The following is a 12,529-nucleotide window of genomic DNA, read 5'->3' as shown; positions in this document are numbered from 1 at the left end:
TACCAGTTTCACCATCTTTTATTGGATACAGAGCTCTAAATCCTCTGATGCCCAGGTGAGTCCTTTTAAATACATACGCTCAAGTACATTCGGCAAAGGGCATCTGTGGGTGACATGGAACAAAGTGCTGGGATGGTGATGCCTGGGTGGGGCAGAGAAGTGGGGCCAGGGGAGGCCCCCTTGGGGCTGGAGGTACAGGCACCACTTTAGAAATAAAAGTAAAACCAAAAATTGCTCTCCACCCCCTGCCTGTGCTTGGGGTGGGGGAAGCTACCCTCTCCTGCCCAGGCCCTTGCAGCCTGGCTGTGCGGGAAGGCAGGCCTAGGGGCCAGTGGGGAAGGTCCCCACCAGCAGGGCCCACCGGAACCAAGCCTGCTGGCATCAGCCGCAAGGAAACCTGGGTCATCTCAGGCCCTGCACCTGGATACAAGGCCCCTGCCAGGGCAGAGCTGAGGCTGGGGAGCCCAAGGCCAAGCCTCACTTGCGCCATGGTGGAAGTGGCAGAGGAAGCTTGGCCTCGTGGTGGGGAGCCTGCCTGATTGTCAGGGCAGCCTTGGGACTGAGGTCCCAAGGGGTTGGGGAGGGAGCAGTTGCCGTAGCTGGCCTTGGTGTCCTAGTCTTCACCCAGTCCTAAGCCTTGTCCTCAGGCAAGGGCTACAGATGCACACACTTGTCCAGGAATAAACACATACACACAATACACAGCAATATATACAGAAATGCAGGCCTGGAGCGAGGCTGGGTGAGACAGTGTGGCTACTGGGGTAGAAAGATGGGCCAGGGACCCAGTGTGGGGAAGTTAATCTCATCAGGGATATGCTGGGACACACCCTGTGGGTTCAAATTAACTTCTCTGGGCACTCGGGCCATGCAATCACCATCTCTCCTGTTTTCACCTCAAGTCCGCCAGAAACTGGGACTTTGGCACCAATATTCACTGGGAAAGTCATTAATTTTTGCGCTTTAGAGGGACTGGGAACTGGGCAGTTCCCATCTGTGGCCCAAAGAATTCAAGACCAGGGGGCCAGGCAGGACCCAAAGGCAAGCTAAGGAGCCAAACCCTGGAGTAGTAGAACTTCAGAAGGAGGTCTTTTTTTTTTTTTTTTTGAGGCAATTCCCAAGGGGCTTGCTCAGACTCAACTACCATGAGCCTTGATCCTTAGGTGGTCTCTCCTGGCCAGTGAAAAGCCATAGTTCTAGGCATCCCACTCTTTGTCCCCACAGGGTTGTGTGTGTGTGTGTGTGTGTGTATACATACACACACATGTACATAACGCATCTTTTATTTCCTGCCAGTCCTGTGGGGAAGCAGCCTGAATAAAGCATGGATACTTAAGCCAAATATGCCTACTTCCCAGATGCGGCCAGACTGTGTGGCAGGGAGAGATGGTGGAGAGGCCAAGTGGCCACCCCTCATAGGACCTCTACACATACCTGGGACCCCTGGAACAAGGCTTGCTTTGGCTTACTTTCAGATATTTCTCCTTTGCATCTTACTAGGTATGAGATATGGAGGAGGGCTTCTCTGGGTAGGTAACGGTGGGATGAGGTGCTTCTAGGGCTGGCGAGGCCCTCTCCGTTTCCATCCTCAGCCCTAGCTGTATGGTTGCCAGAGAAATGAATGGAGTATCCTAGCAAGCAACAGTACCCCAGGGCTCCTCCCCCTGAGGAGAGAACAAAGAACGGCATCAAGGGACTGCTGGGGGGCAGGGGCCGCAAAGCTGTGTTCAGGGCATGCATGGAGACAGTGCACAAGTCTGCCAGCTCCAGGGACATGTGTGCAGTGGGACACGCTGTGACCTGTCATTCCTGTTCAGGGGCTTGGGCCTGCGTAACATGTATTCTCACCCAGCCTTCACATACAGAGCCAGAAAACCGGGTGGAGACTGAGAGGGTTTCTGGGAAAGAGCTAACCCGATGGGTGGTAGACTTCCCACCAGACAGAAGAGGTCTTATTCACCCTGTGCCTCTAGTGCTGGTGGTGCTCAGGACTGTTGCACAAATGAATGACTGAATGAACGAATGGGCCTATGACTAGCATCAATCCTCTCAGCACCACCTTTCTCCCACCCTAGCTCACTGCCCATGCACCCTAACCTCCTTCTGAGGGCTGATGCCAGACATTCCAGTAGGCACCACCAAGGGAGAGCCTTGTATTCAGGGATGGAGAGTCCCTGGGGCAGAGACAGTCCCTCAGTTGGGCAGACTCAGGCCAGGCAGGACATCTTTTTGTGCTTTGTCCAGGAGACAGTGGGGGCAGCACCTCTGGTCTTGGGGTCATGGGGCACAGACAGGAGCTACTGGGGTGCAGTTGGCAAGGCAGGGCAGACAAACCCAGGGCAGACAGGCCCCGAGTAGTCCTCCAACTCCCTTCCAGGCTGCTGGAGAAGAGGAAAGCTGTGCTCTTTCCTGTGACTCCTGAGGATGGGGCTGGGGGTAGGGAGCTGATGGAGCCAGCTGCTCTGGGGTGGAGGCAGAGGTGGCTCATATAGCCAAGACTTTGTGCAGAACTGGACAGGAAGTTGCCAGCAGGACACTCTCGGCATTTCAGGTCTTCAAAGGGCAGGGGCATAACAAGCCACAGGAGGAAAAGTAGCTATGATAAAAAGCAGGGACAGAGCTGGGGAGTGGAGCCAGGGGAGCGGGGGATGCTGCTGCGCCTATGGGGTCCCAGCTCTGGACGACGTGTTACAAGGTAACCCAGGGCTGGGCCTTGATGCTCATCCAAGCCAGGTCATGGCAAAAAGTTGAGTCCCTGGGAAGGACTGGGAAACAAGAGGACCCCATCCTCAACTGGGACCAGCAGCCTAATAGCTAGGGCTGGGAGCCCATTCTATCCAGAAGAGAAGAAAACCCTAAGCTAGATCTAGTTTGAATGTTTGAAAGAACTTTCCAAGTGATGGTTGGCAGGACCCATGGCCGCTGAGCCACTGTGGGAGTTCTGGGGAGGAACTGGGGAGCCTCAGTCTTTGGAGCCTTGGTGCTGAGACCTGGTCCTTTAGAGACTGTGCAAGGGCCAGCAAAGAGCCCCCCTGGCATTCTGTGGCTTTCTAAGCCAACTGGCTCCTGCCCGGGCCCCAGTCCTGCCCCCTAGGCAGAAGGTCCCCAACGCAGCCCCCAGCCTATGGGGCCGGTGGAGACTGAGGAAGGGGAAGCAAGTCTGTTGATGCTCTTCCTCTTCTTTGGCCCCACAGGTCTGTCTCCCTGCCAAGGTCATGTCTTCAAGCAAGCTAACTAGACAAAGAAGCAAAGCAAGCCACCCTCCTGCCAACTTCCCCCAGGCCTCAGCACAGAGGGCAGCCCAGTGCCTCCCTCCCAGGCAGCCTTGGGAACCCAAGGGCCATCAAATTCCTGCCCAAGCACCTATTTTAGAAGGAACTTCTTTGAGGACTTCTCAGTGCTGACAGGGCTTCCCAGGGAAAAACCTTGACCCTCCAGAGGGTTTCTCAGGAATGAATGGTAGGTACAGAAACATGCACCTTCTAGCTCTGAATTGAGCTCTGGTGTGTGGTAGGATATGGGGTGGGTGGAAGAGAGGTCTTGTCTTCTTACCACAATAAATACGTTTTCTCCCCATGGTAATTCCCCAGCTTGGGAAGGGTGGTCTCATTCTGGAGAGTTCTAGGTGACTGTTTTCCTTTCCAAACCCAGCCCAACTACCCCACTGTACCTCTGCCCCTTTTGGCTGACCACATGCCCAGGCCCCTAGGCCTGCCCGTGCTATCCCTGGAGAATGTGGATCCAGAGCCTAGTCAGGCCATTCGAAGGACGTGCCCCATCCAAGGCTGGGACAGGATAGGGGGAGAAGAGCCCTCCTTGCCAAGTCTGAGCTGCCTTGTGGAGGCCCATCTGGCCTGGGGCCTGGCAGATGCCCCTGACCAGGAGGCTGGGCCTTAGGAAGGAGAGGCCTGCCTGAGCAGCCGAGGAGCCACTGGGTGGTTATTGCAGATCCTCCGGGTGATGACACCAGGCGCTGGTGGTGGCAGCTCCTCGCTGGCTGTGCCAGAAGGCTGCTCCAGCTGGGGGTGGGGGGGGTCGGAGGGCAGCTTCTGTCCAAGCCCCTGACCTGGGGAGGCAGTACCCTGGGTCAGGCCTGTTGCCCCACTGTTCCAGAAGGAGGACAGGAAACTCAACCCCTCCCTGGAAGGCAGGATAACACTAGGCCCCCGAAGGTCTGATCCAAATCAGAGTCCCTCCGGAGGTCCAAAGAGAGTGCCCTGGTCTGGGGCTGGCAGGGGCCCTGCCGCCCCCCACCCGGGTTAGCAGCTGCCTTCCACCTTGATGTGCAGAATCTTAGAGAAGCCGGGCCTCCGCCGCAGGGCCTGTGGACCAAAGCCTGGGTTAGTTCTCCCTCAAAGCCAGGCAGGTGGGCCCTCCGCCACACTCACCCAGGTTGCCAGCCCTGGTCTAGGGATGCCGCTTGTGGTCTCGCCTGGCCTCAGAGCCGATCCCTCACCTGGAGTTTTGTCACCATGTCCTCAAATAGCTTCTGGGCCTCAGGGCTGCTGGGCTCTTTGAAATAATCAGCAATCCCTATCTGGACCACAATGGACTTGAGATTCCTGCAGATGCCTGAGAAAAGGTAGGTAAGAGGGGGCCCATGTTTGGCTTGGGCAATGGGGCAGCCCCTTCTCCTCTCCCAGGTAACGAAAGCAGACATCCCCTGAGAGGCAGTCATGTGTCAGCCACGAAGATGTAAGGAGGAGAGCAGACCCACCCTCCACCCCCAGCAGTCCACAACTGGACGAGGGAGGAAGACCCTGAGGGTGAGGAGGGGAGAGGCTGTGGTGGACTCTGGGAGAATGCACAGGCAACAGCCAGCTGTCCAAGGGCTCTAGGAACTCCACTGGCAGAGGGGACACTTGTTCAATGGTCTGGACATTTGGAAATGAGTGGCAAGGAACAGGATGGCTGAGGCAAGGCTGTGGGTCTAGGCTGGAGCACAAAGGAGGGAGAGGCATGGGCAAACAAAGTTTAAGGAACTGGATAGCATATGAAGTCGGGCGGGTGGGTAGAGGAAGAAGGTCAGGAGGCACGAAAGGCCTGGAGACCACGAAGCTGGAGGCTTAGCAGTCAGGAAGGTCCAGGGCATGACCATGTGGCTGAAGGGGGAGGAGGGTCCTGGACGGTGGTCTTATTTGGGTGGGAGCAGCTTGAGTTGGGCACCCATGTCCTCAGTGAAGGCGGAGGAGTGACTGATAGTGGAGTGGGTGGTTTGAGAGAGGTGGGGGACCAAATGAGGAATGATTGCAGGTTAGGGAGAGAGGAGTCTCCACCCTGAGAATAGTCCTGGGGGCTTACACACATCATCTCATTTAATCCTCACCAAGTGACGCCAGGCCCATCCAAGAGAAAGTCAGCAAAAGTTGCAAGATGGGAATACAGAACTCAGAGAAGTATAGTAACTTGCCCAAAGTTACACAGTTAATGAGTAGCAAAGCCGGAATTAAGACCTAGGTCAGTCCAGCTCCAGAACTCATGTTCTTAATCTGTCTGTCCTCCTGCCTCTGGCCTTGACTGGGAGCCCTGGTCAGACTGCCTCAACACTGGTGCTTGCTGATCAGAGCAACAGGGAATTGGTTATGCTACCCGTTGACAGGGCACGGGGATGGGTGACGGTCATACCCTGCCCCACATTCCCCTATTGCTCACTGTTGAAGTGCAGCAGGGCCTTAGGGGTGATGGGGGTGGCCGTGAGCACCAGCATCTCCAGCCCCTTTAGGCCTTCCCGGCAGACCTCAGCCGCCACCTCCTGAGTGATCTCTGACACATGGTCGAGCTCCAGGACCTGCAGCCGCATGCAGTTTCTCGCTAGGAAGAGGAAGAAGGGAGGCCCCGTGGATGAGCTCCCCAGGTCACTCCTGGCCAGCACCCTGGGGCCTCGCCACCCCCGGAGCTGCAGCCCTCAGCTCCAGTGGGATTTCCCAGGGCAGCACTGCACCCATGGCTGCTTCTCACCAACCCCCACCCTGGTCCCAAAGAAAGACTCACCAAGTGATGCCAGGCCCTGCACCCCACAGCCGGCGCCCCCAACCCCCAGCGCCCGGAGGTGGGGCCAACAGCGACCAATCATCTGCAGGCAGCGGTTACTGAAGCGTGTGGGCTGCTGGCTGGAGAATGGGGAGGGGGAGCCGTCAGCAAAGCTTCTGGACCCCTGACACCCAGTCACGTTCCTCCTCTGGGAACCCTCTCTGCCTTGGGCAAGTGTCCCACCAACAACCGAGCTGGTCAAGTCGGAAAACTGGGATCATCCCTGACTCCTCTCCTGCCAAGTCCTGCAGATTCAGATTCCTGAGTAACTCTTGAATCCATGGTTCAGACCACCAGCAACAGCCTTCCGGGTTATACCTCATCTCCCTGCCAATTCATCCTCCACGTTGCTGACAGTGAGTCGCTCATTCCTACCTCCACCCACTCTATCATTCAGCAAATGGTTATCAAGTATCTACGACAGCCAAGAACAACTGAGCTAGGCCTGGGAATACAATGGTGACAATACAGACATGGTCTCTGCCCTCAAGGAGTGGCCAATATATTGGGTGGGGGACAGATAAAGCACTTATTACTAGTCTGATTTTAATCACCTTCTTAAAATCTATAATCCCTCAATAACTTCCTAGCACTTTCTAGATAAAATGCAAAAACCTAAGCTCCTTAGCAAGGCCCCTCCCAACTCTGCCCCAACCTTCCTTTCCACACGAATTGCTGTTTCCCTGAACACTTCATCTCTTCACATTCGCCCAGGCAACAGACATCTCTCTGGAAAACGGAAATGGACATGGACATGCCCAGACTCTGTCCTGAGAACCACAAGTCTCTTGGAGGAGATTGAAATACAGAGAAATTGCTGCAAAACAGATGACAGTAGGGTCAGGACAAGGTGCTGTGGGGACTGAGGCAGAGGAGCAGTGACACGCTCTGCCCGAGGATCAGCGAAGGTACACAGGATGACCTTGTGGGGAGCCGTCATGTGAAGGGCGAGGCAGGGAGTAAAGGAGCCTGGGAGCGAGGAGCAGGCTGAGTGAGCAGTGATTTCACACCCCGGATCCCTCAACAACCAGTCCCTCTGTACAGTCTGCACCGACCTCTCTCAACAGCCTTTCACACGCCACAGTAGCCTGGCTACTTCTAGCTGGTGTTTACTGAACACTTACTGTAGGGCCTGCAGGCTTTGTGTGCATGATCTCATCTGGGCCAGCAAGTGCCCTAAGCAGCTCCATGGATTCCTAATATCTTCTTCACTTTGCAATTTGAGAAACTGAGACATGACCGGGTTGCCCAAAGCGACACTGCCAGTACGCCAGGACATAACCCAGGTCTGATTCCAAAGCCCCACTCCTAATGCCTCAGTGCACAGACCACGTGTGAATGAATCTGTGTCCCCAACAGCTTAGGAAACGGGCTCAGATTTGCTCAGTCCTCAGCCCCAGACCAGACCCAACCCTGTCTCTTCCCAGCTGCTGCCGCCAAGGCTCACCAGGGATGAAGTGGTGCCACCTGGAGGGACACAATCTCTCTGCAGCCTGCTCCCAGGGCCCAAATGACCTCGTGGCCCACAGGGTCTGTGGCACTCCTGTTGGAAAGACAAAGCTAGAGTCACCCACCTTGATGGCCTCTGGTTTTTTTTTGAGTTGGAGCCTCGACCTGCTGGGCTCCAGCGATCCTTCCGCCTCAGCCTTCCAAGTAGCCGCAATTACAGGCATGCGCTACCACACCCGGCTGATTTTTTGATTTATTGTCGAGATGCGGTCTTGCTGCCCAGGCAGGTCTCGAACCCGCGGGCTCAGGCAATCCACTCACCTCAGCCTCTCAAGGGCGTGGGATTACAGGCTGAGCCACCGAGCACGGCTCAGATGGCCTCATGCTTTTGCCAGGGCTTCCTGCTATTGGGCCACAGAACTCTTGGGTCCCTTTGTCTAAGAACTCTGGGGGAAGGCTATGCAGTGCCTGGATCCCTTGGGGCCCAGGCTGAGAAGGCGTGGTCATGCTTCTGGTGGGGTGGACCCACCTGTAGGTGACAGCCTGCAGGGCGCGGCAGTAGCAGCTGGCTAGCCAGAGCGAACGGTCTGTGAGGATGTTCGGACAGTGGGAGATACGCAGGATCAGCAGGTTGCCCCCGGCCGCCTTCAACAAGGACTCCAGCCCGGCCTCCAGGCAACCCCTGGGGATGTGCGAGAGGTCAGAGAGCTTACGGCCACCTCCTCCTCCGGGAAGCAGCCTCACTTAACCCCAGACCTGTGATCCAGAAGTATCTGCCCCCACCACCCACCCACCGCAGGCCTCACCGGGTGCTCCGGGCATACTCCTCCTTGCTCTCCTTCTTTCCCCGCTGCCGGGGCTTCAGGTTCTGCAGCGTCAGCGAGTGGGCCTGGGTGCACCACTGAGCCAGCATCGCCAGGAACTGTGGGGAGGGGAGGGGCACCAGGAGATGAGGGGTTTTGAGCTTGGTTAGCTGGAGGTGGGTCAGCCTTAGGCTAGGAGGCCCCATGAGAGCATTTCAGGGAGTTGGGCTGGCACTGCGGTGTTGCAGGGGTGGCAAGGACCAGGCCTTGAGGTACCAGCTTCCACCCAGGGGAAAGATGGGTTCGCAGCAGGGCCAGGGCAGCAGGCAGGGGCAAGGCACCTTGGAACAGACGCGGGCATTCTCAAGCAGCACCCTCGTCCAGACCGCAGGGTGGCGGGCCACGAAGCGCCAGTCCCGGCAGACCTCGGCGGCATGCAGCAGTGTGCGTGTGTCCAGGTAGGTGAAGATGCAGAAGAGGGCAGCTCGCATCTTGAGAATCTCGGGGCTGATGACCTCGTTGGAGCGTGAGGGGCTGCCCCTCTCTGCTCGCCGCCCCCGCCCACTGCCTCCCTCGGGGCGGGCTGCAGAATACCAGGGGTTCACAGGTGAGTGTGAGGGGTCGAGGCCAGCATGGAGATGTGAGTGGGGAGCTGGGACAGGGCAGGAGTGCAGGAGGAACGGGTGTGCTGGGAGACCAGTGCCCCGGGAGGAAGGACAAGGGGCCGCTGCTGACTTTGCAGCATCTCCATTCCCTGTTCTACAAATTAGAAAAAAGTGTCCCTTCCTCATGTAAACTTTCTTTTCAAGGTGGTTTAGCACCCAACCGCCCTCACTCACCCTCTATGTGAGGCATTGTAACAGATTTGGAGAGGGACAAGGGTTGGCGGTGGCGAGAGTCATATGGGGTGCAATGACACTCTTAAACCCAACCCTCTAACCTCCTAGTCCACCCACGTAGCAGTCTGGCCTTCTGTGAATATGGGAAGGGGCTCTCCCCAACTGTGCCAGGGACTTCAGAGTCTGCAGTCAACACTCAACTCCTCTCCTATAAATGTTAATGAGCCCATCATGTAAAGGACTCCCCTGGATGTGGCATTCTTGTGCAGCAGGCAACTTGAGCATCCTTGTGCCACTGCAGCCCTGCCCTGTCACACAAGTTCCTGCGCCAGGTGTGAAAGACACTGTGTATGAGGGGTGGGCAAGTCTAGGGAAAGGGGAAGGGAGGTGCAGGAGCCCAGGAGATTCACGGCCTCAGCTCTGTGTCCTCAGAGAGGGCCCAGCACAATGGGAAAGGTGAGCCTCTCTGCCCACCCTCCCAAGACTTACCTGAGAGCCGGTAGCTGCTCAGTGGCCCAGCCATGGCATGCCCGGGGCGGGGGGCATCCGACGGGCCCTCAGCCTCTGACTCTGTGGTTCGGGAGCCTACGTCCGAGACGTCACCCTCCTCCCCCTCAGTGCTGTGTCGGCGGGGTCTGCGCTGCCAGTTCTGGATGGCCTGGCGTCGCAGGCCTGAGCTGCGAGGGGGCTGGGACCGCTCTGAGCCCCCGTTGGCCGCCTGAGCCCGTGTGCCCAAGCCCCCAGGGCCACTGTCCTCAGGGGTTCCCTCCTCTGGCCGGGGCAGCTCCAGACTGTCACTGTCATAGCAGCCTGAGCTCTGAGATGCGGCTGGTACACGGCTGGATGCCCTGGGGCAGGGTGGACCGGACAGTAAGGGGTGAGGGGCACCAGACCTGCTGGAACTCCCCACCCTGCCCCTACCACCAGCTGTGGGCCACCCACCCACCCTGCTTTCCAAAAGTCCCCTCTGAATGTGAAAAGGAAGACACAGGTGACCCAAGGAGGGGAGGGGCAGCAGGATGACACAAGCCCCTGGCAGGCCAGCGTACCTTTCCAGGGCGAGGGTGGGCTGTGTGGGATGGGCCAGGCCCGAGGCTTACCCTGTGCTGGGAGAGGAGCCGTGCCGTGACACTGCGTATGTGCTAGGCACGGCCGGGCCCGCGTGGTGTTCTCGCTGCGGACCCCCAGAGCGGGGGTTGGGGAAAGCAAGGCGCAGAGGAGGCAAGAGGATGAGGAGGCAACAGCGGGAGAAACAGGGCACAGGTGGAGAGAAGAAAGGAGGGAGAGGAGAGACGGAAAAAGTTGGGAAAGATGGACAAATGGACAGACAGACAGCCCAGAGAGGCAGGGTCACCAGCCCCCTCCCCAAGCCCACCCAGCACCCCTGGCCCCCGCTTGTGCTCCCGGGCTCTCATTTGCAGGGGAGTGGGCCGCTGGATCATGACTCACTACAACCTCAGGGGCTGGCACTTTTCCCCAGTCAGAAGGGCTCCCCTATTCCTGGACCCCTACTTTAGGCTTGGAATTTGCTCGTGGGGGGGAAGAGCCAAAGAAGGGAAGCATAGGGCATCATGGGGAGGTCAGGCGATGTGTAAGGGGAAGTCGTGGGGGGCCAGGTGTGCAGATGGAGGAGGAGAAGCAGGTGGGCACTCACCATTCTGCCGGGGCCTCGGGCATTGGGGCCAATGCCACCGCCCCCACCTCCACGACCCAGGCTGGCGCTGGGAGTGCTGCCACAGCTGCTGCTGATGACCTGCAGCTGCCGCTCAGCACGGTCGGCCCGCTCCAGGAGCTCCTCAATGAACTGCTGCAGTCGTAGCTTGGCGCTGGCCTCCCGTGCAGCTGTCTCCTTCAGGAACTGGTCGATCTGCACCACCTCCCTGGGCCCGGAGTTGTCTCTTACCCTCAAGGCCTCAGCCTGGCTGCCCTCCCACCCTCTAGAGGAGAGCCTGGCCAGCAAGGGGAGACACAGACACAGTTGCCTGCGGTGTCTGCTCATGGTCACGTGGGTCCATGCAGAACAGACGTAGCACACAGTCACACACAATGGCACGTATCCAAGTCCAGGCATGCATTCCAAGCCAGCCGCACACTCACACCCTACCCACCCAGTCCCAGACACGCCCGCTCTCCACAGAAATATGCAGGCATGCTCAGTCCCACAAAGCCACTCCAGGCACACAAGGGCCCCACATAACCACACACCATCATCGGACTCATCGCTCTCACACAGAAACACAGTCATACTCAGTCACATGTGGCCTCAATACACAGCATCCCAACACAGAACACAACTCCCAGGCACACACTTAGAGCCACACAGCCACGTCACATGGGCATCACACAGAGCCCAATCACACAGACTCCAGGCACAGCCTCCCACATTCATGTATGTGTGCGCGTAGCATGTTCATTCCCAGACACGTGCTCACAGTCTGAGACACGCAAAGAACCATCGAGGCACAGTGCCACTGATACAGTCAAACACACACACACTTTCAGAAACATTCAAAATATACACATTAAGTCACATCAACACACAGAGAAATATATGCAAATGTAGACACATACTCATAGTTTGCCCCAACCTCTAAGCATTGCATGAACACACAGTGCACTTGGAGAGTCATGTGAGTATTTACTCCCAAGTAGATTCATGGTCGCTCATGCATCCATTCAACATTTACTGAGCACCTTCTAAGTGCCAGGCATTGTTCTAGGTACGGAGGAAACAGTAGTGAACAAAACAGAAAATAATTCCTGCCTTCATCAAGTTTATATCGCAGTGGGGACAAATAAACAGTATACAGATGCTCATCACTTACAATGAGGATACATCCCAATAAAGCCATTGTAAGCTGAAAATATGATCAGTTAAAAATGCATTTACAGGATGGGCAGGGTGGTTCACGCCTGTACATCCATGGCTTTGGGAGGTTATGGTGGGAGGATCACTTTAGGCCAGGAGTTTGAGATCAGCCTAGGCAACATAGCAATACCCTGTCTGTACAGAAATTAAAAAAAAAAAAATTAGTTGATAGTCCCAGCTACTTGAGAGGCTGAGGTGGGAGGATCATTTCTGCCCAGGAGTTAGAGGTTGCAGTGAGCTATGATCATACCATTACACTCCAGCCTGGGCAACAGAGACCCCATTTCGGGAGGAAAAAATTATTTAATACACCTAATACACTGAACATCATAGCTTAGCCTGGCTTAACTTAAATGTGCTCAGAACACTAAAATTAGCCTATAGTTGGGTAAAATCAACTAACACAAATTCTATTTTATAATAAAGTGTTGAATATCTCATGTAACTTATTGAATACTGAAGGTGAAAAACAGAACGGTTGTATGGATACTTGAAGTATGGCTTTTTGTTTGTTTGGTACTTTTTTTTTTTTTTTTGAT

The 12,529-nt window shown here is 56.3% G+C and overlaps 1 protein-coding gene across 1 annotated transcript; it reads right to left on the bottom strand.

Moving 5' to 3' along the window:
* Positions 1-10,039, bottom strand: FBXO41 (F-box protein 41). Its single transcript, XM_021710276.1, has 9 exons — positions 9,611-10,039; positions 8,624-8,865; positions 8,286-8,401; positions 8,009-8,161; positions 7,478-7,573; positions 5,992-6,110; positions 5,653-5,811; positions 4,457-4,572; positions 1-4,322 (listed from the first exon to the last, which is right to left on the bottom strand). The coding sequence occupies exons 1-9, from the start codon at positions 9,642-9,644 to the stop codon at positions 4,260-4,262; spliced, it is 1,098 nt and encodes a 365-aa protein (XP_021565951.1). The 5' UTR covers positions 9,645-10,039; the 3' UTR covers positions 1-4,259.
* Positions 10,040-12,529: the final 2,490 nt, after the last annotated feature.

This window comes from Carlito syrichta, unplaced genomic scaffold (genome assembly GCF_000164805.1).
Source record: "Carlito syrichta isolate Samal-C Ts95f unplaced genomic scaffold, Tarsius_syrichta-2.0.1 Scaffold288364, whole genome shotgun sequence".
NCBI classification, from domain to species: Eukaryota; Metazoa; Chordata; class Mammalia; order Primates; family Tarsiidae; genus Carlito; species Carlito syrichta.
Note: the sequence above shows the minus strand (reverse complement) of the source record. Positions and strands in the feature narration are given on the sequence as shown.

Bases quoted from the DNA above. Each gene is read 5' to 3' on its own strand.
- FBXO41 (XM_021710276.1), bottom strand. From the start codon at position 9,644: ATGGCTGGGCCACTGAGCAGCTACCGGCTCTCAG. The intron at 8,162-8,285 runs GTGAGGCCTGCG...GCACATCCCCAG, and splicing joins GAGTATGCCCGGAGCACCCG to GGGTTGCCTGGAGGCCGGGC. The intron at 5,812-5,991 runs GTGAGTCTTTCT...TCCTCTTCCTAG, and splicing joins GCAGGGCCTGGCATCACTTG to CGAGAAACTGCATGCGGCTG.